This window comes from Cryptomeria japonica, chromosome 5, assembly GCF_030272615.1.
Source record: "Cryptomeria japonica chromosome 5, Sugi_1.0, whole genome shotgun sequence".
In the NCBI taxonomy this organism is placed as follows: Eukaryota; Viridiplantae; Streptophyta; class Pinopsida; order Cupressales; family Cupressaceae; genus Cryptomeria; species Cryptomeria japonica.
The window spans coordinates 218,958,933-218,985,229 of NC_081409.1; the positions used below are offsets into that span (position 1 = coordinate 218,958,933).

Here is a 26,297-nt window from a genome sequence, read left to right on the forward strand (position 1 = left end):
AAATATAGATTACATAACAATGTTAAAACAAAGAGTAAGACAAGTCTCCACGTAATTTCCACTTAAAAAAGGCGCAATAAAGCAAAGACTAAGGCAATTTCCACATCAATAAAGTCACGGGAATGTAGTAAAGCAAAGAAACATACGCCATTTTAAAATATTGGACTCGGATAAGACTAGCAGATATTATATTTATTAATGAATTTTAATTTATTAGTTTGATTGGTAAAACAATAAAACATCTGTAAACAATTATTTTTATAAATTTTAAACTGATTTTTAAAAATCTCTCAAATAGTATTTTGATATTTGTAATTGATTTTCTTGTTTCTATTTATCTTTTTTATTGTTTGTTTTTTCATATTTTGCTATTATTTTGTAGATTTTTTAATTTTGAAGAGTTAAAAGTTTTGTCTTTTATATATGATTTTTCATTTGAGTATTGTGATATATATATATTTTTATTATTATTTATTTTAAAAGATCAAAATAATGTTAGTATGGTGTTTCTTTTTTAAGATCATGACATTAGATGTTTCTCTCTTTTGTGTCATTATGAATTATAATTCTTGAGGTTTTAAAATGTAATTTTAGATATGATATTCTTGTCTTGTTGAGATCTTATTCATTCTTTTTTTTTTTTAAATACAAGGGGGGGTAAAAATTTATTCAAAACAGAAGAAATACAAAGCAAGGGCATCAAACCGCCGTGCCAAGATCCACTAAGTGATCTAACTGAAGAGACAAATCCAAGGGTAGCTGACCCTTATCCACAACATTCCAGTTATGCAACACCATTCCACTCCCGAGGAATATGCAAAAAAGTAACATAATCCAAAGAAACACTCAAATGAAGAATCTGGTTAACCACCACCTATGAATCAGATTCGCAAATGAGCCTCCGCCAACCAAGAGCGCTCTCTCCACACAAGAGCAAGAACCTCCATCAAATTATTCGTATGACACCCTTTATAGATAGAAACAATAAAAATGTAAACTAGAATGTATAATTAAAATGTAGTATAACATTTTTTTATATGAAATTAATATTTTTGTCACATTCTTTTATTTGGAGTTGTGTTTTAAATTGTAGTGAGAAAAAAATATTAAAACACATGTCAGATTAGCATGCCATCAAATATTACACATGGATAGGCATATTACATAATTATTTAGCGTGGCTTCAATCATTATTCCAAAATAGTTAAATCAAAGACATGGGTTTGACCAAAGGAGAAGCTTCTTGTTTGACAAACTCCCAAAAGTGTTCATAAACATCACCAACCATTTATCATAAGTCTACACAAGTATATAAAGTGCACAACCTACCAAATCAAACCTACACATTAGAGTTTGAATCCTTGAATCCTTGAATATGGTCATATATATAGATGCAAACCAAGTTGAATTGTAACACAAAAAGTAAGTAATTTGATATCAATCATCTAACAAAATTTAGAGTCCTAATATAATGACAAATCAATTGATAACATATATCAATCAAATATAGATCTAAAATTAAATACCTTTATTTTAATTTATTAATTTTCATGGTCAATTATGAAACTATTCATGCAATCTCAACACTAATATCTAAATTTCATTCATTTATTTACTTATTATATTTAACTATATCTTAAATATCTATATAAAATATAAATTTTCTTTTATAAAAATTAATTTGAAACATTATAAATTAAAAACTTTATTTTTATTCTTTCCAACTACTAAAAAACATAAGTAATTGTACATATCATTAATTAAAATATTAAATTATAATATTTTTATCAATATTAGTAAATAATTTAATCTCTGCCTATAAGAATTTTAAACATTATTAAATTTAAAATATTACCATTGATAGATACAACACTAATCAATTGAAAATCAGAGCAAATTATTTCCTACATCATCTGCACTGGGCACAACTAGCTGTTAAAAAAACAATTCCAAAATTGTGTCTATTGATTAAAACTTTTCAAATTTCTTAAATTAAAGTTCCACATATTTTCTAAGATTCCGCAAGCACTGGACAATGCAGATGTTATGATGATAAGGCATATGACTAAATTACAAGAATTCCCAGGAATTAGTCACAAGTTCACATGATTATAAGAGTATGATGCGACCCTGTTTTAGTGGGCTTTGTTTTCTGTCTAGTGGCCAGCTTCGTTGTTATGCCATGCTAAACCTCGAGGCAAGAAGAGAAAGATAAAGGATATGATATCTAGGACTTGTTTGTCTGAGTTACTATTATATATATGTTGGTGTTGTCTTTGGTCGTAGAACTGGAAAAATGGCTTCTGTTTCGATTTTGTTATTCATGGCATTAGCTGGTGCTGCAAACTATGGCAGCAATGGCGTCTACATTCAATACAATACGACAGCAGGGGCAGTGGAAGGCAAAATCAATGTGCATTTGGTCCCTCATACTCATGACGATCTGGGATGGCTCAAAACTATTGATCAGTACTACACTGGATCCAATAACAGCGTTACGGTCTCTAATTTAATCCAATTCAATTTGATTATAATTATTATGTAGAACATGCTTTCTTATTTCTATCAAATTCAATTTGGACAGTCTTGTCCATGGAATCTCAAATTAGAAGAATCTTGTACATGAAATCTCAAATTACGATATTATTAAAGAGTTTATGTTAAAATTAGACATTGTGGAACTCATTTCAAAACTAGAAATCACTTAAATATATTTTCATTTGTACTAGACCATTTTTGTTTAAAAGGCGGCAAAATTCTGTATCTTGAAACGAATTTAATAGTGGATCAATGGTAAAATTCCGTATCTTGATAGGAATTTAATGGTGGATGGTAAAAGAGTAGCAAAAATGTTTCTCAGAATTGACTCAGCAAACTAAAAAGTAAAGATTTTTTTTCAATTATCAGCGATTAAATTTAGAAAAAATCAGGAAATTAAAAAAATACTGAAAAATTCATACTAAAAAGTTCTAAAGCGATAGCAATGTTAGGAGTAAATATTTTATTTAGAATTTTTACAGTGGTGTATCAATTAAAAAAGCAATAGCAGACAGTGTAAAGTGGTATCCATAATAAAAAGCTGTAGTTATATTGAGGCTGTCAATGATGATTTAACTTCTTTATTTTTACTTAATAATGCTCTATTTATGTCAATTATCATGTATCTGTCTCTGGTCTGGTGTTGTACAGAGAGGATGCGTGAAGAATGTGTTAGATAGCCTGGTTTTGGCATTGCAAGAGGATCCCAACAGAAAATTTATTTATGTAGAACAGGCAAGTTGAACTGGAATTTCTACATTTGGTCTCTCTTTTGCATTCTAAAATGATTTACGACTTTTTTTATGGTTAGCACAAGAGTGGAGTCCGTCTTGTTGATATATGAATGTTCCACATAAACTGTATCGATGCTCTTTGAAATGCATTGCATTATAAACGGCTATGGGTTTCCTACATCTGTATCGAATAAATGTAAATATGATTAAAGCGAGCAATGTCAGAAGTTCTTTTGTGACATGGATATACATTCTTTCTATCAGAATATCTAAAAACACCATTAAATTCACGACCTAGATGATTTTTAAAATAATTCGGATAATGTTTGAAAAGAAATCGGGCACACATCCCTTAGCGTTTTACAAAACGCATTAGAATACTGACTCATTCAAAACAGATTAATTGTTTTCTGAGCACCCTGCTTGTGCAAGAACACATTAGGAAACAGATGTAACTTTCACTGGAAGTTCATTTGAATTAATAAACATAGAACAGTTGGTCAATATTTCCAAATAAATCTGATATGTTACTAACTTTTTATATATATATCATCTGTAAATTTTAGTCAGTATCTTACATTTTAGTATTTTATACAAAAGTATTGTTATTTTGAGGATATTTACAAATAAATGAAATCAAGAATCTATGTTTTTTCATTAATTTGCAAAAAGACGACCCATAAGATTTCTTCTGGAAACCTTTGTTCTGTGATGAGCCAAGGAGATAGAAATCCTGAAACTCAACTGATGAATGCTAAAATGGTGCCCACTAGACCAATAATCTCTCTTTGTTTAATGCATTGAAGGCACTGACCAAGAAAAATTACAGTGTAATTTAAGTTTCAGTTATCTTCATGAAGTTAATTATGAAGGGATATCTTGTTTCTCAGCAGTGTCCACGTTCTGGTTTATTATTTTAGGCAATGGTAGATGCAATCTTGACAATTGGAAAATTTGATAAAAAAATGAGCCATCCTAAATAACTAGCCTTCAGATTTGTGTAGCTTATTTTCTGCGAGTTAATTCAATACTGTTAGTTGATAAATGCTACCCACTATTTGTTAGATGATGCTGCTTCTACCATATTTTGTACCCTTCTATTGTTGCTAAATATTTTACTTTAGTGGTGATAGGCATTTTTTCAGAGATGGTGGAGGGAGCAAACTGAGGAAAAACAGGCACAAGTGAAGAAGCTACTTGATGCAGGGCAGCTTGAATTCATGTAATACTCTTCTCTCCATAAACTATCACAGTTTTGCACCGTGGTAAATGACTGTATTTGTATCGGTGGTTATTTACTGACACAGTCTAGTATTTGTATTTACAGAAATGGTGGTTGGTGTATGCATGATGAAGCAACAGTACATTATATTGATATGATTGACCAGACAACCCTTGGACACCGTTTTATCAAGCAACAATTTAACATAACTCCACGAATTGGATGGCAGATTGATACCTTCGGACATTCTGCAGTCCAAGCATATTTGCTGACTGCAGAGGTAAGAATGATTTAATGATCTATTTCCTTTAGATATTCAAATACAGAAATGGTTGTGTGTACCAGCGAGTTGCCTATTTAGTATTATGTTACTTCTGTTTTCTTTCTGTGACATTCTTTACATGTGGGAATGCCTCTATTACCTATGGTAGGGTTAAATTAACACTTTAGAGAATGTAACAAGAAATCACAAACTTGACGCGTTTGTCCAGGTTTATACAAAAGCATAGTAAATTGCAGAACTTATCGCTCTCTGCTTGATTGGATCAATTCCATGCAACTTCTTAGTGGATTTCTCAGATTATATTGACCTTGGCTTTGCTATACCCTTGGTGGCAGAGAACTAATTGTTCTATTTATTTTTCTTTGGTAGATTGCAAAGTATTGACAACTTTTTTTTCCCCTTGCAGCTTAGAGTGAATTTAGGAAACAGATCTGTTGTATGATATGCTTTCCTTAGTGATGGTTTTGTTGTTGTATTGTTGATGCCAGTCATGTCTATGTAATACAACATTTTTCCCCCTATACGTATGGGGTGATAGGTCAACCTATTTGTACATGGCAAAAGGGTTGAGTGAATTAGTTCTTGTGACAAGATTTCACCCATCCACATTTGAGTGGGAGAAAAAATATAAAAAAATTATTCCCGACAATCATTTACTTGTGCCAATAAGCGATATGTCCAAGTCTTAATGCCATTTCCTTCCAAATATAACATAGAGGATCCAAGTTCAATGGGTTAGCAAGGTAAATGGGCTTGGCTGTGGGGAAACTCCATGATTATGTGTGCTTGAGTCAAAGTAGTACTGTGATAGATAACCTGCTGTAAAGTTCCGGTGCTTCAACCCAATGAACAATAGCTTTTTGTGAAACACTAGTCATGAAATGAAATATGGATCAATGAAAATTGACTCAAAACTGTAAAGTTGAATCCTAATAAATCATTAGATAATTCAATGGGTTAGTTTAAATTTGCTAGCATAAAGCAAGTGTTAACACCCTAAGAAATGACTTATGACTAAAGAGAGTAAGAAATATTTTCTGAGATATAAAAAGAACTTATTTACATTTGGAAGCAATTTGGTTCAACATAACTTCAATATTATACTTCCATTTTACATCTTCTGAGTACTTTAAATGTGATTCATGCTTTTCTGTTGTTTGTAGATCGGGTTCGACTCTGTGTTTTTTGCACGTATAGATTATCAGGACAGAGCAAAGCGAAAAGAACAGAAATCCTTAGAGGTTGTGTGGAGGGGGTCCAAGACATTTGGTTCATCTGCTCAGGTCAGGAGGATCTCCACTGTTGTAAATACTTAACACAACTGTCAAGAATACAGTCTCCAATCTTTTTATTTTATTTTAATATTGATCATACAATCTCCAATCTTAAGATGGCATTCTTTTAAGTTCTAAGTATTCATTTTTGCTCCAGATATTTGCTGGTGTATTTCCTGTTCACTATAGTGCTCCACCCGGTTTTCAATATGAGCTTAATGATGACAGTTTTCCAATTCAGGTACATCTTGTGTGACTGAATTCAATTGAGAAAAAGCACACAACTAAATCATTTCAGGATGATGTTCTTTTTTATTACAATGTTGATCAATAATATATTGCAGGATGATGTTCTTCTTTCTGATTACAATGTTGATCAACGTGTAAATGATTTTGTCAATGCAGCAATTGCCCAGGTAATATATGGTTGATTTCATAGAAATCAAAATGAATGCTCGCTGTGAAGCATATACGTACCTGTATGATCATGTAGTTTAATTACTTGGCTTTTTTAATAGACAATATATGATTAAAATACATAATTTTTCCGTTCTTTTTGAAAATCACATATGACTGTTCCTATTTTAAAGTACAAACACTGCAGTTTCACATAGTAACATTCCTTCATTTAAATAGGCCAACATTACTCGTACAAACCACATTATGTGGACAATGGGAGATGACTTTGATTACGAATATGCAGATTCTTGGTTCAAGCAAATGGACAAGTTCATTCATTATGTAAATAAGGTATTACTTTCTTTGGGCTATTTTCTTGTTAGTCGTGAGTAATTTCCTGACATATTAGCCATTCAATATGGATTATCAGTATTTAACGTTGGCTTCTTGAGGTGTGATTTATTCTCAACAGATTAACACTATGCGAGGGATTTTTTCTTTCTAATTTACCATCATAGTTATCAATAACAATATTAAGATTGTGGAGAAACCCATAAGCCATAAATATCAAGTGACATTTTATTACTATAGGTAAAGGTTCATATTTATACAAAATAAAAATAGAAAAACATTTAAAATATAAGGAAATTGCAAATATTCATACGAGAACATTGATAAGGCATTCATCATATACATTATAGGACTCTTAATACACAATATTAGAGTTGGCTTGAGAGTTAACACAAGTTTGAACTACAAAATGACAGTGTCACAAAAAAGTGGTGACAAAAAGTATGAGGCTGCCTCTAATCGACATGTCAACATTGCATCAAAAATTGAAGTCTTAACTCTGAGCCATTGCCACTAAGAGGGCCTAGCTCTTCCAATGGAACTCCAACCAATCCATCTTGTGTCTTTTCCTCATCAATTTGGGTGGCATGCTAGGGATCAAAATCCCACTATAAAGCTGGAGTCCGTTGATATTGTGAAGTCTGATGATCCTAATGCTGCAAAGGACTATGCATGACCACCAACTTCTTTGCTTGTCTAGAAGTAAGTCTATTCCTCTTGATAGAGTGGAATTCCTCTTTGCAACGGAGTAATTAGCAACTTGTGAAAGTAGGCAAATAGCAAGCATCCTAAACTATGGTGTATCCTTGTTGTGCCATGTCCATAAACCAATAGGCTCAGTTTGAGCTAATGCAGCTCTATCTATCTTTTCCTCTAGTTTGCTAAATGTTGAATGACGAAGATTAGTAAAGGCAAGAGACTGTCAACTCCTCACTTGAATACTTCTTTTGAAGGGCCTTCATTAATCCTTCTTTCACGTCTTGTCCATTTGGGATTTAGAGCAAAGATTGCCTTATATAATGGGGTGTTCATAATGTTCCACTACCACATCACAGTGGGTTTAATATGTTGTTCATATAATCCTAAATTAGGATCCTTACTACAAATTGTTTTTTTCATCCACCCAGCATGTTGTCAAATGTCTCATAAATCCCAAGACTAAAAGTGTCTATATCAACAAATCTAATGACATCTACAATAGGTGAGAAGAAATAGAAAATATATTTGCAAACAAAAAATTTAAAAAAGAGGTGAAAGAATAGATCCCAAGTTCTATTCTATCTTAGTTCTAGCATTCTAGCATTCAAAAGGTACACGACTACCGATCTAACATATAATGTCTTAAGAGTTAACACACCTTAGACTAATGATCTTGTTATAATACCACATAGAGTGATCCATTAATCTATGCATCTGGTAATATAGGCTTTGGAAGTCAAATTATCAACACACAAATAACGCATTAAGTCCACGAGTTTTCTTCCAACAAATCAAATGTACAAAACTAATACAACTTAATAAGTAAATAATTTCAGTGGCCATTCACTTGTTCACAATTCCGTAAGAAAGTAACTCATATAATCATTCCATGTATCATAAGGACTATATATTCACACGGCCTTTAAAGTTAAAAGGCGCTACCTTTCTGATTAAACTATTAAATGGAATTCCCAATTATGGCATTTTTTGTAACCACATTTCTGATTAAACTCTTAGAAGGAATTCCAAATTATTCTTGAATAATGTTGATTCTACAGATTTTATATCCTATCAAACTCAGCTTCCATGTACACGACTCTATATAAGAATGATAGTATAACCTTACTAGTAGTTTTTATAAGTTGGCATGCAATAAACTTAAAATATTAAACCTTCGTCTCATCATATTTAAAATATTATGAATGTGATTTACTGCACAGTTTTGTATTGTCTATTTGACACTTCCTGTTTTGAAACACCACAGGATGGACGAGTTAATGCATTTTATTCAACTCCATCAATTTACACTGATGCAAAGCATGCTGCAAATGAAGCATGGCCCCTCAAACTTGATGATTACTTCCCGTGAGTGGAATCTTTTGTGTTCAAGAAAGCATTTGATTTGTTGCTAGTGATTTCTGAACACTCTTTACCTCTGTGATTATAGATTAGTTGAAATATGCAGGTATGCAGACGCTGAAAATGCTTATTGGACAGGATATTTCACAAGCAGGCCAGCTCTTAAGGGATATGTTCGCTACCTGAGTGGTTATTATCTAGTATGTATCTTCAAAGTATTATTTGTCTGTTTATTTGAATGAATTTTTATGTATATAATACAGGATAAGTGTTAAGATTATAATAATGAGGCATGGTATATATGAGTAGGCAGCACGACAGCTTGAATTCCTAATAGGCAGAAAAAGTGGGAGCCCAAATACAGACCTTTTAGGTGATGCTTTGGCAATTGCACAACACCATGATGCTGTTTCTGGCACCGAAAAGCAACACACTGCAAATGACTACGCTAAACGTCTTGCAATGGGAGCTTCTCAGGTTTGGCCTATGGAAGCGAATATTCATTGTATTATATTCTATATGAAGTTATAAACATTTATGTCAGATTCTTTGATAAATTTCAAATATTAACCCTCAATGCTTGAATGAGATTCACAAAAAAATGTAATACTCCAGGCAGAAGAGGTAGTAGGTTTAGCTCTCTCATGCTTGTCAAGTTCAGAAAATTCTGGATGTTCAAACATATCAACAAGGTTTGAACAGGTACAAAGATCTACTATAAACTCAAGTTGAATTAAGTGGTACTGCCTACTTACTTTTATGTTTTCCATTTTTTCTTATCAAAGGAAGCAATTGGTTATTAGCATAAATTTATACTGTCTTTGTATTATTTACATTCAACCCAATATACATCCACGCTTTTTTGTATCTTTACTATTCAAATAAAGCAATAGGCGATTAGCATAATCTTTGAGTACTTTTGTATCATTTACATTGAGCCCTTTACACTTACAATTGTTTATGTTTCCTGTTACATTTTTTAAGTTAAATGCCTTTGACATTCTGTAATGCTAGAATTCGTTTCATATTTCCCTATTATATGCATTGGCGTCTCAGATTTTCAGGCTCAAGTTTAGGTAGAGATACAGATGATCATTCCAAAATTTTGAACTCAATCGACATTGTATAAATAACTGAATTGTACAAAATAATTTAGTGATCACTAATTTTGGTACAAGCAAAGAAATGAGATGAGAGAAAATAGCTTGAAATGTCGTGTCTAAAGGTGAAATCACAACACTATATTGATATAAATATTCACTATTACAACTGCCATGTTAAGTGTACCTCATTGAATGTTAGTCCAACAAGCTCACTAAAGAGCTGCAACAACAACCACCTTATCTAATAACCTATACCTAAGTACCCAAATATATAGAAGTGTGAATACACTTTATTAAATCATTATTATATACTCATAACTAAGTCCTTTGTCAAAATTTCTACAAAAGAGTTACTTAAAATGTGATCAGACCTATAAAAATCATACTCAACCAATGCTTGGTGTAGATTGTGTTATATCCAATTACTGAAAAAAAATGGGAGTTGATTGACTTTGTCAAAAGTTCTTGGATCCATGCTTTTAACTGTTGTGCCTTGGGATATAAATTATATAAATACCCTTCTTCCATGTACAATTTTGAACTTATAAAAGATGCATATTATCATAAGTTATAACTGAAAAATAAATTACCATTTGTCATTGTTGGTGTGAATAGAGCAATTTCCCTAAGTAATTCCACTATTGTGTCATTTTCACACTCTATCACTTATGTTTACTTAGGGCATTTTTATTTTTGTCTCATATCATAAGATTAAGACATTTTTTATAATGTTTTGTTGTGCTATGTCTCACCTTGGTCCATATAACCAAGGCTCATTCATATATTATGCATTGATTCTATTAATATTCTTTGATAGGAATATAATGTATTCTTATCATATCGATTTTCTGAGTTCTTTGCACTTTCCATTAGGCCTCTAGACCTTTGGTGGCTATCTCTATAGCCAAATCTTACATGGTATCAATATCTTGTTGAGTTCCTTTGGTTAGTTCTTTAGGAGATTGTGAATGCAGATCTTGTGTTTTTTTGAGGCATTGATTATGCTTTTCTCTTGAATTAGAAAGTTATGATAGAAATAGTAGATTCGAGTGGGGTTTTTATTATGGCTTTGTATTGTAGGTGCATTTGGGAGATTGCTAGAGAATGTTTGAGCTCACCATCAATTTTTCAGATGGTGCGTGTTGAAAAGGCAAGATAGGTAAAACATAAAGAGAATTCCCAAACATGAGAATGAAATGCAAAACATCACAAGGAAGAAAATTCCTGTATATAAAAATGAAAATTGAAATGTGATCAAGGAAAAAAGATAGTTACAAAAGAGTTAAGCAAAGTTAGAAACTTGATCAAGATGATGCAATTTGGGAATATGAACCATCGCAATCAGTCAAAGGATTGATAATGTTGAGTATCAAGAGATATTGACAAGGATGCAATGACTTCTTTGTGATGATCTACAAGGAGTGTAAGTTGAGGTGGCGGCCGATCATCGTTAACCAATTTGGTGATGCCAAGTCAGCATGTCTAGGTGTGTTTAATGTAACTCATTAAAGGAAGGAGCGAATGACACATGGAGCTATATTAAATATTATTCAATATAACTAGCTTTAACTCTCATTGGTCCAAATTCAAGGAGGGACGTGTCCAAAATGTTGTAATGATCTCATTGGTCAATATTAAATGTAAGGTGTTAGTTGTAACTAAACCTACTTAGGTTTCCATGGAATTATCACGACCGTTGATCTTGACTCAATCTGGGCCATTCATGTCATGTCCCCTCCTGGATCGTTATACATATACGGAGAAAAAGAGAGGGAGTCCCTAAATGAATTTATATAATAATTACCAACGAAGGAATATTTGAAAGTTATTTCTTTATTAAATATTATTGTTATAACTAATAATATTCCTTAAAGGATAAGGAGGGTCTTCTACGGGAGGGAAGGTAAGTAATAAATGGTTGCTGATATTAAATAATCATATTAGTTAATAGGTGGACAGCAGTTAATATGTAACATCATTACTACTAGTTAATGGGTAATACTCAAAGGGTAATGTGTAACGTTAATTAGTAAGGGGTGTTAATTGAGGTCTAGTGCATATAAATATATGTATGAATTAATTCACTGGTCATTAAATATAGGTAAGGGATTTGGTATAATTAATGGTCTTTGCATTAATATATTAAAAATAGGAATAGTATGTATAACGGTTTTTGGTCATTAGTAGGAATAGTATGTATTAATGAATATAAAGATATAAAGATAGGCAATGGATTAGTATATATATTAATAGGAATAATTAATATATATACATTAATAAATACAAACGCATAAAGATAGATGGTGACATTATATATATATATATATGTATGTATGTATATATGTTAATACATAGAGGAATAGTTAATATATATATATATATAGGAATGAAGAACTTGCTGTAAGCATATATAATGAATGATTCCTAATTAGTAAAGAATGATAGGAAAAATACATATCAGGATAATAGGAATGTATGTTAAGGAATACATATGAGTAATGGTTAATGAACATTTTATGAATATAGGTAATCAATACAAGACTATGTACATGTGGATTATGAAATAATAAATAGTAAATGAAAATGCAAAGGAATGTATTATGAATGAAATCACAGGAGGGAGGCTATAGGGAGGAAACTCTCTTAGTCTAAGGGGGGATTATGATAATCCCTAGGACAGTATATACTGAATATCTATATGCATATATATATGGCTTGCTTGATTAAGTTCAACCAAGAAGGGAAGGATCTGGTCAATCCCCTTTGAGAACTTGGATGATGGAGGCATCGTCCAAGAGAAGGAAAGGCAAGGGTTTTCCTTGGTTGGCTTGGGTGTAAGAGGTTATACCCAAGACAGGACTCAAGGGTTGGATCGATCCCCTCTAAGGACTTGGATGATGAAGGCATCACCCAAGGCAAGGAAAGGCAAGGGTCTTCCTTGGAGGGCTTGGGTGTAAGAGGTTACACCCAAGACATGATTCAAATTCATCTTCGATTTCCTGGAGGGCTTGGGACCAAGGGGTTCCAAGAAGGCGAGCTTCACAGCTGCCTCAGGACACACTTTCGTATGGCATTCATATCCTTTTTATTAGATGAAAATTATGATTATGTTAATTAAGTATCTATGTTAGATTGCAATTTAGATTACTTATATATATATATATATATATATATATATATATGTTGTTGTGTTCTAACAATCTGTTTTGCAGGTTAATGATCTCTAACTAGTAGGGACATCACAATTCAGTTGTAATTAGGACGTCTAGATAAATATTTTCCTTCTCATTTGTAAAGGTTAATAGGGAATAGATCAATAGTTAATAGATAGAATTTGTAGTTAGAAGAAATAACAATAGAGTAGGAGGAGGAAGCTCGAGATTGTTGTCAAGACTATTTTGAAATCAATACACAAGTTTCATTGAAGATATGGTAGATCTTTGTGTCTTGTTTCTACAATTTGCATGGTTTCTATAATATAAAGGAGGAGATTCCAAGCATACTTTATACAGTAACATATCAGGGAAGGCAATATTCTCTCTTCATTTCGGCAAATGGGAGACCTCTTCAAACTTGCATATTCTTAAAGTTATATCAGAGATAGCAGCATCTAACCCAATTATAATTGTAGTTCATATAAATATTATTCAAGATTCATTTTGCATACAACTGAATGCCATATCCAAATTAGCAGTAATATTGTGTATATTTATCACATACTATCCAAATATAAGCGGCATCAATTATATTATAAGGACAAATCATTATTAAATAGCATAACCTTAAATAATCAGAAATTGAAAGCATTGAGATCACCATAGGCGAGTTGCGACTTCATCTCTTGATCATTTGCAAGAGCAATCTTTATATTTGGAGCAGCTAACGGAAACCAAATCAAGATTCTTGGAATATATATATTTCAAATTAAAATATACTTGTATCTTTGTGCGAATAACTTTATTGCAAGTATGTCCTTATTCACGATAAGGGACATTACAAGTATCCAGCACCGCAAATCTTTAAAAATCAGCTACATATGCATCCAGTGAATGCCATCACTTTGGTTGTGCCAATTCTTTAAAATGTAACTGTGTGTCTTTCTTATCAAACCTGTCAATTAATCCCTATGAACTCAACATAGGAGGTGATGTGGTCATGTCCCATGGTGATCATCCCATGGTGCCACCTCTCATATGCAATGCCATCAAGATGTATTGTTGCATACTTAATGGCCTCTTCCTTTGGCATAAGGTTAACTTAAAAATAGGTATCTTCCTTTTGAACCCAAGCTCAAGCTGAAGTCATTCATGAGCCATCATAATAAGGAAGAGTCAACTTCCCTACCTCCTTTTGCAATTCATAATTTTACATTCTACCACTAGTGCGAGGTCTATGCTTCATCCTAACATCGATATAGTTCCTCAATAAGATAGTAGCCTGGAACTCAAGACCTCTGCCCTTCCTATCATATCTGAACTGATCCCACAACTCAATTATTTGAGGCTCATTATCAACTTGTGTCGGTACCCTAGGTGAAGAGGTAGGCATAAGAGGCCTCAAGATGATAGTTCTTCTTTGCTAATTTGGATTTCCACCATAAACTAAGTTCTCTCCATCATTCCCTCCATTATTAGCATTGTTGGCACCAATATTCACTCCCATTTGTCGAGCCATTAGTTTTGTTATGAGGTCCAAATGTTGATTTTGCAACTATGTTCTCTACTTTGCAACTTGTTTCTCTCTAACCAAAGCATCCAATAAGTTTAAGAATCGTTCTTCTCTTGCATCTCTTGCATTTCTATCACCCATATTTTTTGTATTTTGTACCCCTACGACCTTCTGTTCTTCTGCAATTTTTTGTTCCTCTACCACCCTCTATTCCTCTATAGCCAAATTTGTAGTAGACCTATTTCTATGAGTATTCTAATGGTGTATAAAAGGTTGCTTGTCTAAACTTGACATATCAATGTTGTATCATAATGTACCCTCTAGGATGGTAGGATACACTACTCTGATACCATTGTAGTATGTTGCCCTATTTTGCCATGAATTTTTTTTTGGTTTTTGATTTGTTTTTGCAATGGTTTTGAATGATAAATTCAATGCAAATAATAAAGACACTTGCGGCAAATTAACAACTTAGAAATTTGACAATGTTTAGAAATTCACAAGGCTTAAAAAATCCAGAATTGTTTTCTGAATTGAATATACAATGTTTATCTATAGTATGAGCAACCTAGTTCATAAAATAGCATTATATATGTATTTCAAACATACACACAAAATGTATCAATAAAGAAGAGTGGACATGTAGAAATCTACAAATTGGAGGTGCAAAAAGTGGATGCCACTCTCCAAAAACTCCACCAAAACCCACAAAGAGGATAAGCGAGGTAAAGCAGTCCCAAAACATCTCCAAATAACAGCTCTTCACTCCTCAAACCCTAACTGCCCAACAAATAAAGAGTATGTCCAGTCACAAATAGCTATGGCCAACATGTGAGAGGGTTTGACAAGCCAAAAAGAACATGAACAGAAAAAATACCTCAATCACTCCTTCAATCGTCCCTCTAAATCAAATATGCTATGAAACACCAACCATAATTGAACAATGAAATCAAAAATCAATTCAACAATGTTTCCTGAATTGAAAACACCAAGAAATTCTCTAGATTTTATTTTTCAACAACGTGAAGCATGTTGCCTGTAAGGGATTTTATCCTCACAAACCTTGAGAAGAGAAATCTCCTCCAAAACAAAAAGCAATATCAAATCTAACGTATCAAATGAACTCCACAAGTTTGCCTTTATATCTCTCAAAAAGGCTCAACTCTTCTCACTTTGAGTTTTTAATTTAATTTAAAGTCACTTTTAATCTCCCAATGTGGCATCCAAGTCCAAAAAGGCCCCATTCATTTATAATAAAACGTTTCCACTTTATAACTTGCACCATATAGTCCTTTTATTTAATTAATTAAAATAAAGATAAAATTAAATCTTTAATATACTTTATTAATTAATAACTTACCGTTATTTTATTTAAAACCATTGGACTATGTCAAATGTTGAAATAGCACCAAAAACTGAACAATACTAAAAATAGTAACCCTACTAGTTGGCTTAGTCGGTGCCCAAAATTGATTGACTAAAAATTGTAAGCATTGGAGAACTCATCCAAAATCACTCTAGAAAAGGGAATTACGCTCATAAGAACTGTCGGAGCTCAACTAAACATTTGATTTTATCATCCTGCTGGATAAACTGTCTCCAAAGTTCCCAAATGGAACCCAATAGATAGGCTAACTGTCCAGCATACTAAACTGGTTAGGAAGGGGACATTACACCTCATTTTCTAGAGAGTTTTTTTCTTTCTTTCTTTTAGGTTGAAGTTTTGTCTCATTAGATTTTTGCCTTTTCTTCGTTTGTGACAGATTCATTTGTACATGGATACCTCATTAGGCCTTGTTGTTGAGTCCAATCTTTACATGTTTGTATGTTCTCTTTTCTCCCTAAGTTGAACTCAAGGTGGGGTGTTGGTGTGCATAGGGTTATTTCCTTAATGAATTCCATTATTGAGACTTTTTCACACATTATCACTTAAGTTTACTTAGAACATTTTTAGGCCATTAGCACTTAATGTCTCATATCATTAGATTAAGACAATTGTCATAATCTTATATTGTCCTATGTCTAATCTTGATCTATATAATCAAGGGTTTGTCAGACATTGTCCATTGATTCTATTTGAATTTTTTGATAGAAATATAGTTTATTCTTGTCAGATTGATTTGTTGAGTTTTTTATGCTTTCCGTTTGTGATGTCCCCTATTTATAGGCTGTCAATTCCCAAAGGGAAACATACATTACTACTTACCATGTTACAGTAATTACGAATTAATGACTAGGGTTATTCACAGTATAGTTAGGAATTGTCCTTATTCAAGCCTAATCTTAATACCCTTCTAATTTCTAATTCTAGATGGGAGACTAGCTTGTCTAAGGAAGAATGATACCATCTCCCTAATACAGCCCAGATTACCGAAACTTTAGTCCATTCACCCTTGGGGCCTGCAGCCCAGATTTCAAGATCATGAGTTCTTTTACCCTTGGGGCTCATCTATCATGAGATGGTTTTACTCTGCCTCTCCCTAACAGCATCACACCACTCTTGGGAAAAAAGGAATTAGAACTGATTAAAAGCTTGGGACTGTAAATATGTCAATATCTTGTTGTACTATGAATGTATATGAAATTAAGTATGACTGTCATACATATTGCAGTCTATATTAATATTACTATTAAATTCTGCATAAGAACAATATTAGGCTTCATATATTGAGCATACTTATTAAGCACATCCCCATGCATACCAACAAGAACAAAGATGTTACTGCCTATAACTTAATAACGGTTCTAATCTAATCTGTTTGATCGTGATGTCAATGGATGTTTTTGATTCCTTTCCTTTATATCTCTCAATGTGAGGGAGAGGTCACACCTCTTCATCATGTATGCCCTTTGGCAAGAGACACACCCTTTCACCATTAGCACCCTTTGAAAGAGTGCAACTCTTCATTATTTCTGCCCTTTGAAAGGGACACATCCTTTCACAATCAGATCTGCACTTCTAATTCCCAAATTATCTCCCTCTCAAATGGGGTTCTCTTCTCCCATTCATGTTTGAGGGAGTCACAACTTTTCATTCCATATCTATTGACCATTCATTAACTTAATTATATTTAATTATATTCTTTTATATTTTAATTTAAGTTTTATTTTTGTTCTTTTGTATTTTAATTTTATTATTATTATTTATTTTTAAATTCTATTTTAATGTGGGGACATTACACCATTAGACCTTTGGATCTTGTGTAGCTATCTCCATGGTAAAATCTTATAGTCATTAACTAATCTTGCCACTATTTTGAAAACATTAATGCTTAATTTGTGTGAATGAAAGCAAATGTAAGAGGACTTTTTAAACCTGTGATCTCTTTGCAAGCAAAAGATTTTCATATGCTCTTATTTAGTATTTACTAACTTTTTAATTATTTTTTTACTTATTTAATTTTTGGATTTTTCCCCCTAAATCTAAAAATTGTCACATAGATATAATATATTAAATAAATAAACAAAGATACATGCCCCTCATGTAGTCAGTTTATTGCTGACTAGTAGTTGATTTTGTAAAATTATTGCCTAGAACTTAAAACACTCGGTCATGAGTCAATGTCTACGAGGTTGCAGCAGGCATAACTGAAGAGTTTCAATTCATATGAGTGATTAAGCTTTTGGCATTCAGTCCATGTTGTAAGAATTTCAATGGAACAATAAAATGATGCAAAAGAATATAAGTCTATCATTAAAATGTTTCAAGTTGCCTAAAAGTGTCTTCAAAGATAGGTCCAACCCAAATGGAGTAGAAGAAGGGACTTGCCACTATCAAAGCTAAAATCCAACTGCATTTTTTACTAAGTCAAAAAGTACATATTCCATGACAATAGAATCATACAAATATTATAATACTTTTTAGAGGGTTCAAATGCTATGTATGACTTTTAACTTGAATTTTACAGTGTGGAAACCTAAATATCAGTGTTTGCTCACCAACAGAGGCAAAACTTCCAGTTGGCAAGATCCTGGTAAGATAAACCCTTTCTTATTTTTGTTGTAGAGTGAAATTAATTTCATGGTTCAAGATTACTCTTTGGGATCGAACTTGATTATTCTAGGAATGATATTGTTCACAATAAAGAAAGAATATTTTTGTCTTTATCATGGATAAGTCATTCACTTTGAACTTTGTTTTAGGTTGTGGTGATATACAACCCTCTTGGTTGGAAGCGAGAACAAATTCTCAAAGTGCCAGTATGCTTTGCTTTTAACTTCAGTATTTACTCTTTGTATTTATTTACAGTTCCTTTTTTGGACTTTATGAATCAATCCTACTTCTAAATAGCTTACCATTTATGATTCACTAATCTCAGTTGGGTTGTTTCTTTTTCACGATTTCACTATATTTCTACTTTTTTCATTTTCAAATTCACATATTACAATTTTTTGCATTTTCATTTTTAGTTTGGTCCTTTCCAGACATTATTGAGCCAAAATAACTTCAATTACCTACATCAAAAATAAATTAATTTCATTAAAAGAAGAAATTTTTTATCCCCTTTGTTATATGACTGAAAGCGTAGGGAATATTAACAAACAATTATTTGATATCCTGCTGTTCTAGTTTTCAAATTGTATAACCTGCGTGTTATGCGGTTTGGACAGCTGTATAATTCTGCACGTTAAGCAGTTTTGCTAGTAGGAATATGGGTATGCAATACAATGAATCTAGAGATGATTTATCAACTAATAAAGCATACAAACATCATAATCATCTAGTTGACATTTTGTCAAACAAGTAGCATGCATCCTAAGTTAGCCAATATGCTCCTACAACAACTAGACATCGATACAAACACTTGACAAGCATTTATTCAATTCCAAAATGAGGGTACCCGTACAACAATGACACTTTCTCATGACATGTAAAACTCTATGCAAATAGTCACTTACAACCAATAGGCATTTAGACAAACATATGGCATGCAAAATTGGTTTCAATCCTTCTTATTCAAATTGAAATACTGGTATGTAATGGACTGGTTACAAGCTCAGATGCCAATGTGCTGATTAGAATAACCAAGACTCTTGGCTTTACAATGAAAGGCACTTCTAAAATCTGAGTATAAATGGCAGCCACTATAACTATTTAATGTAATCATAAATAGATGCAAAGTAACATGAAAAACCTGGTTTATTGCAGCACCTATACTAATGATGATATGGCAGCCACCAAACAGTCCTCAAATTATGCCTCTACATATGCCACCCCTGTTCTTGCCTGGCAAATTTAAAAATAAATAAATGCAGCAATAAAAGGTCTCCAAATTGGTATAAAAATGATTGCCAGGACAATAGCAATTGATTCCTCAAATACCCATAACCAAAGGATCCCTCCAAGTGAAGATATGAACAAAATATGTTTTCAGTGATGCCCTAGCAGCAGTTTATCAGACCCTTGGAATTAATTATCAGCAAGCTAATAGCTCCTCCAAGATACTCCAAAATGATTGCTAGAAACTCCCAAGAAGAATGCTCAAATACCCACAAAGAAACAACATCCGAATGAGGCCATATGAACAAAATCGTGGTATTCCTCCAGCTGATGTAAAGTCTAAAAATGACCTGTGATGAGAACTCAGAAAATGATAGATGCAGTCATCTCTTAGGTAGAAAAACTCATGAAGACTCCTAACTTCAAAATGTCTCCAATGTTCTCCAAATTGAACCCTAGCAATAGTTGGCCCTTGGTCACCAATTAAGCTCCAATGAAAGGCTTGAGTTATCCTTCCCAATCTGCAATAATCTTAGCTGATAGTTTCACAGCCACAAAATTGCTTAACCTATGAGAGTTTCGGTTCCGAAAGGCTCAATAATGGCAGAAACCCAAACTGATTCCTTCTCCACACAAGATCTCAAAATCATATATCAAATCCTGGATGATCAAATGTCCAGCTGCCCCTTCTATTTATACTTTTTCAATCCATCTTCAAGAAGCTTCTAGAAATACTATTACTTCACTTAAGTGACTTTTATGATATAATATTAATTTAAGTCACTTTATTAAATTAATTAAATATAAAGTTACCTTTTAATTTTAATTTATTTGATAACTTTATAAATAATTAACTTAATACTTTTAATTAAAAAATCAATTAAGCTATTCTTAAGAAATATCATTGATTGGGAAAACTTAATTAATTATTCTGCCTCCAAAAATGGGGACATTACAGTCTGCCCTCCCTGAGATTGCTTGTCCCCAAGCAATCTCAGCTGCAAAGAAAACTCTTCCCCACCAAGATCCCAAGGATAGGTATATGTAATGTCCCTGCTACCACCAAAGAGGTCCTGTAACACCAGCACTAACACCACCAATTGAATTTGTTGTATCAACTCAATAGCTGATGTGAACCATGCCAAAGAAAGATGTGCAATGGAAACTGTTGACGTGGCCAAAGTCGCATTGCTGCAACTCTATCCGGCCAACGCAAAATAGAATGATCTCGCCGAGTATCCTATCCTCTCTTGTATAAGGAAGCCCTAATGCTGCTTTTAATCGATCAAAGGGGACAACCTCAAGGTTCCAAATGTCAATTCTTGACCGCGGGATAACTCAACGGTTGTGTTTTGCTAGGAGCACAAGGGGCCTTACGTTTTGCAACAAGCTAGTCAACATTTGATTCTCGAACTAGGATATAAAAGCAAAGGAGAAGGGTTTAGGAGATCTAAAATTAACAAGACCGGTATGCAGGTAGACGGATTCAACATAACCAATCCTTGCTTGGTCAGAATGGCTCACAACCTCGCAGGAACGGTGCAATCTTCAAGGGGACTTGAAAGATTTTCAGACTGCAAAAGAATGGCTAAGAACCTAATTCTGGCGTAGCTCAGACAGACATCTACAATTGAACTAAACACAATTAAAGGCTTAGGCTAACCATACACAAGGATACACAATCAACATATCCTCAATGGTATGAGCTTGAATCCATCTGATACCTGCACACCAAGAAGATCTATCTAAACTGCTGAAGAAAACCAAGCAAACAGAAGAAAACCAAGATAACAAACACCATTCTTCAATGTTCATATATTGATTTTGACTGCCCTTACAACAATTTTTGTAACATTTCTATGCTACGCTTAAAATCTAACTTTCTACAAAATTCTAACCTATTCTAACTGAAATTTAACAACCTAACTGCCTAAAAATCTAACAATAATCTAACCCTTTACAAAAGAAAGGCCTCTACCTTTTATAGAATTTACATATTGAATCAGATGCCAGGATTGACTGCATCCAAAGGTTGCAATCCGCCTTTTAGAAGCATGGCAGCTTTAACCCATGCTTATTCAATTCTCAATCATCCACCCAACCACTCTCCTCAGCTACTGACCACTATTTAACATCAATTTGGTCAATTAGGTAGCTAGAGATAACCAACCTATGTCCCTTTACTTTAAATTCATTAGGTGGGGCACAAAGGCAGTCATGTACAATAAAGAATTCAGTTCTTAAACTGATTTTGTGGAATTTCTTGCAGCAATGTATTTCTCGAAAATGCATACTTTGAGCATTGTGTGTTCTCTGTCTTCAATCTCATTGATGGACTTCAACTCGTCATTCGGTAGTGGTGCGCTTCCCATGCTTCATTTTTTGATCCCGTTCTTTGCATCCTCACTTCCTGGCTTCGCTCGCAATCCTTCTTCGATTTGCGTTTCAGGCTTTCTCCTGGTTCTTCCCGACGACATCGTCGACCTACAAACAATCAATTTCACTTTTAATAATCATTTTGAAAAATTAAATAAATTAATTTAACAAATATCAAATTTTACGCGATGCCGGGCTTTGTCCGAAGAACAAAGACGAAAGATGTTTGCTTAAAATCTCCCCTTGAATTTCGGACATTTTGGATGACTTGGAGAGATTCGCTTTTTGTTGAAATGCTCTCCCTCTTGAAATTTCGGGCGAATAGGGTTATATGCGAGATTCACTTGACACTTTATTTTATTTTAACACCCCCTGAGATTGATGACATTCGCGATTTTTGTTTTGTAATTTTAATTAAATCATCAAATTTTAAGAACGCCCCCCTGCTAAGCTGTAATTTCGACCACTTTGCCTAGAATGGGCGTCTTTGTCTTAAACCTCCCTTTTACTTTATGAAATTCGGGGCCTTTAAGAAAAACATCCGATTTGGCATTTTGAAAGCTCATTTTAAATGAACCCCCCATTCTTTGCTATCTCCCCTTTATACGCCCCTTTTCAAAACATAAATTGGGCCCTATAGCAAAATATGTGATTTTACTTCCTAACTTAAAATGCCCCCTTAAGTGAAATTCGCGTTATTTTGATGAATTGCGCGACTTATGTCTTTTTCGGCCATTTAGGCCTTTTTGCGTGATTTCTAACTTTGAGTTAAAACGCCCTTCATGAATTTCGGACCTTTTGGCCGAAATGTGAGATCTGCCTTGAGTTTTAAAACTTCGACCAACTACGAAGAATGGTGAGTTTCGTTTTTACAGGGAAATGCGTGATTTTGGATTGAAATTGCACGACTTAAGGTTTTGTAGGCGACCTCGGGTTCTTACTTGCCCTTTATGAATTTCGACTTTTTGATGATATTGGGCGACTGAAGGTTTTGAATGATCTTCGGCCTATGAGCCGATATTGCACGCCTTTGATTTCCCTTTTATCATTTTCGGGCCAAAACACTACTTTGCGTGACTTTGGCCTTTCTCTCCCTTTTCAGCTTATATGGGTCAAGATGGCGCAATTTTGGATTGAATGATTTTCGGCTTTTTGAAGCTAATTGCGTGAATTTGGAGATTTTCGGCCTAAATGACGGTGTTGCATGACTTGGAAATTTTCGGCCATATCGCACAAATTGAAAGTTTGCCACTTGAATTTGCATATCGACTAATTGAGATTTTCGGGCAAATGAGAGGGAATTCACGATTTCTTTTTCCCAAGTTTCGGCCCTTTGAAGGCGAATTGTGCGACTTAGTCTTTTTCAGCTTGCACAACAAACTTGGGACATTTGGGTGAATTAGACTCTTTTCATTTTCGGGCTATGAAGCCGTAATACGCGATTGTGAATCCTTTATTAGTTTTGTTCATTTGGGGCCAAATTTGCGATTTCGAGCTTCATGTAATGCTCCTCAACAAACAGATCTTCTGATTCAATTTTTTCTTTTGCTTGAGAGAGTTCGGTGTGTTTTAGAAAGCCATGAACTTTACACAAAGTTCGGCTATCTTTACAATATTGTGAAATAGTAAGTTCGGCATTTTTCTCCTAGTTGAAAGGTTCGGGGTTTTACTAGCAAATGCAGAAGGGAAAGTGACTTCACTTTGGTTGCCCTTCGAACACTTAAAAGCTGGTCTGAGATACTTTCGACTTTCTCTCATTCATCGGGCATACTTAGACCAAAAATGGGGGTCCCCAAAGCAGGGGGGTCCTCGAAGCAGGGGTGTGTGTGTGAGCACAACAAGAACCCAAGCAGGGCAGCCATTGATCAATGTCGAATCTAAGAAGATTAAATCACCAACCAACAAGTAGATAGCTGCCATGTCATATGAAATAGGTAACAAATCCAAAGATGGATTGTGGTTGCCTTCATTACCCTCCAAGGACAACTCTTGAGTGGCTGATCCACTATGAGTGTCGTCACAAAAACCATCATCACCATCAAAAGAATGTTCAACCTCAACAAAATTTCCAGAATTAGACAAACTTTGCCTAACATTTTCTATGGAGTGTTGAATGTCATGAATGTGTTGAAGATGGAGCTTGGTTTGTTGAACCAACAATGTGGCTTGCTTTGCCCTTTCTAGCCATCCATCAATCAACCTTTGGGACTACTCCATATCAGCTACTCCAAAGTGCCTGAAACTTATCTCGAAATGAGATGCATCTTCACAATTTCCATGATCTCTACTTGCATCATGTGTACCAACCATAGGAACACTTATGTCACTCCTTTTCCCATAATTAAAAATTGCCACATCATGAGAAAGTGAAGACATACCGCTGCTGTTCATGCACAGAAAATAGGGACTGATTTCAACTTGTTTGTCCTTGCCTTCGAATTCCTCCTTGGAATGATGAACAATTGCATGGCCTTTGTGGCTTGAATCCATATTATCTTCCTCATGTGACAATGTGGTTACCTCATGTTGATGTAAAGAAGTATGACTACTGCTATCAAAATCGGAATAGTTGTCATACCATTGTGTAAAGTCTTCACCCTTTTCAAGCACCTCTTCAATGCAAGCTTCATGCCCCACACTTGTAGACTCATCTTCACAAATTCTTCCATGTGTAAGGACTGCAATCTCATGAGAATTATGGAACATAATGCTGCTATCCTCAAACAAATCAGTGATGATATCATGCCATTGCAAGGTATCTCCTTCATCATGTGTAGTCAAAACACTAGCAGCTGCTCCACTAGGTAAAGGATCAACTTTCACATCCACCTTAATATCTTGGGCCTCTAATGTAGAAGTCTCAAGTGAAACTTCTTGCGAAGATGATGTAGACAACTCATTCCCCAAAGTTGTCCTCATATTCTCTTGAGTTACATCAGCATGCCTAACAAAGTCATCATATAAATTTCTGCATATCATAGGTGAGGTATCTCTATCATAGGTGAGGTATCTCTATCCTTATGTTGTTCAACCAATCTCCTTAACAATTCATGTGCCATGGGTGACACATCTTGCTCATCTTTCCAAACATCCCATAAGTCATTTGACATAAGTTTAGAAATTGCATCATCCTCATGTAAAACTAAAAACATGATGGATTGCATAGAAGTAATCACGCTACTAGGATGAACTTCATCAATAACCCTCCAAAATATATGAAACATCTTCCGAATGATATCTACAAAATCCATGGCTATCGTAATGTTTTCAAATCTGAAATTTGCAAATATTTCAAGTAGTTTTACCCTCTTAGAAAAATAAGGGTTCTTGATGTCATCCAAACCTTCAAAGCTTGCCACCATGATTTGAAGTACTTCTTTCATAATATGGCTGTCATAAGGATCATTAGGGGCTGTTATCCTCATAATTTCACTAATGCATGAAATAGTTGCAAGTTTGATAACCTCATCATGATGTCTCATAAGTCATGGCTTAACCAAAGAACATACCAATGGAGCTATAGCAAGTTGCATTGTTTGGGGTGGATCTTGTCCAACATTGCATAAACAAGCCTCTACCTCCTCCAAAGTACTTGGAAGAACCCCCTTTTGCTGAGATGTATGTTCTAATTTCTTTCCTGCCCTGTAAATCCTTTCTTCCAAATCTCTTTCAATCGATGAAGCCAAGCTTGTAACTATAAGTGACCACAGGATGGCAGGATGATAGCTCTGATACCATTGTAATATCCCCTTTGTTATATAACTGAATGTGTAGGGAATATTAACAAACAATTGTCTGATAACCTGCTGTTCTAGTTTTCAAATTGTATAACCTGCGTGTTATGCGGTTTGGACAGCTGTATAATTTTGCATGTTATGGAGTTTTGCTAGTAGGAATATGGGTATGCAATACAATGAATCTAGAGATGATTTATCAACTAATAAAGCATACAAACATCATAATCATCTAGTTGACATTTCGTCAAACAAGTAGCATGCATCCTAAGTTAGCCAATATACTCCTACAACAACTAGACATTGATGCAAACACTTGACAAGCATTTATTCAAT

The 26,297-nt window shown here is 33.9% G+C and overlaps 1 protein-coding gene across 2 annotated transcripts in view; it reads left to right on the forward strand.

Annotated features, from left to right (window-relative positions):
* The first annotated feature begins 1,995 nt into the window (after positions 1-1,995).
* Positions 1,996-26,297, forward strand: part of LOC131043302 (alpha-mannosidase) — a 228,837-nt gene continuing 204,535 nt past the window's right edge. Inside the window, exons 1-14 of one of the 2 annotated variants that reach the window (XM_057976492.2) lie at positions 1,997-2,500; positions 3,190-3,273; positions 4,406-4,494; positions 4,600-4,774; positions 5,941-6,060; positions 6,209-6,292; positions 6,396-6,467; positions 6,688-6,801; positions 8,765-8,865; positions 8,966-9,059; positions 9,169-9,336; positions 9,475-9,561; positions 18,539-18,604; positions 18,774-18,830. In XM_057976492.2, the coding sequence (XP_057832475.2) occupies positions 2,297-2,500; positions 3,190-3,273; positions 4,406-4,494; positions 4,600-4,774; positions 5,941-6,060; positions 6,209-6,292; positions 6,396-6,467; positions 6,688-6,801; positions 8,765-8,865; positions 8,966-9,059; positions 9,169-9,336; positions 9,475-9,561; positions 18,539-18,604; positions 18,774-18,830 (1,515 nt within the window). In that variant the 5' untranslated portion in view covers positions 1,997-2,296. Of the gene's footprint in view, positions 2,501-3,189; positions 3,274-4,405; positions 4,495-4,599; positions 4,775-5,940; positions 6,061-6,208; positions 6,293-6,395; positions 6,468-6,687; positions 6,802-8,764; positions 8,866-8,965; positions 9,060-9,168; positions 9,337-9,474; positions 9,562-18,538; positions 18,605-18,773; positions 18,831-26,297 lie in introns of both variants that reach the window. The other variant, XM_057976493.2, reaches the window with a different exon arrangement.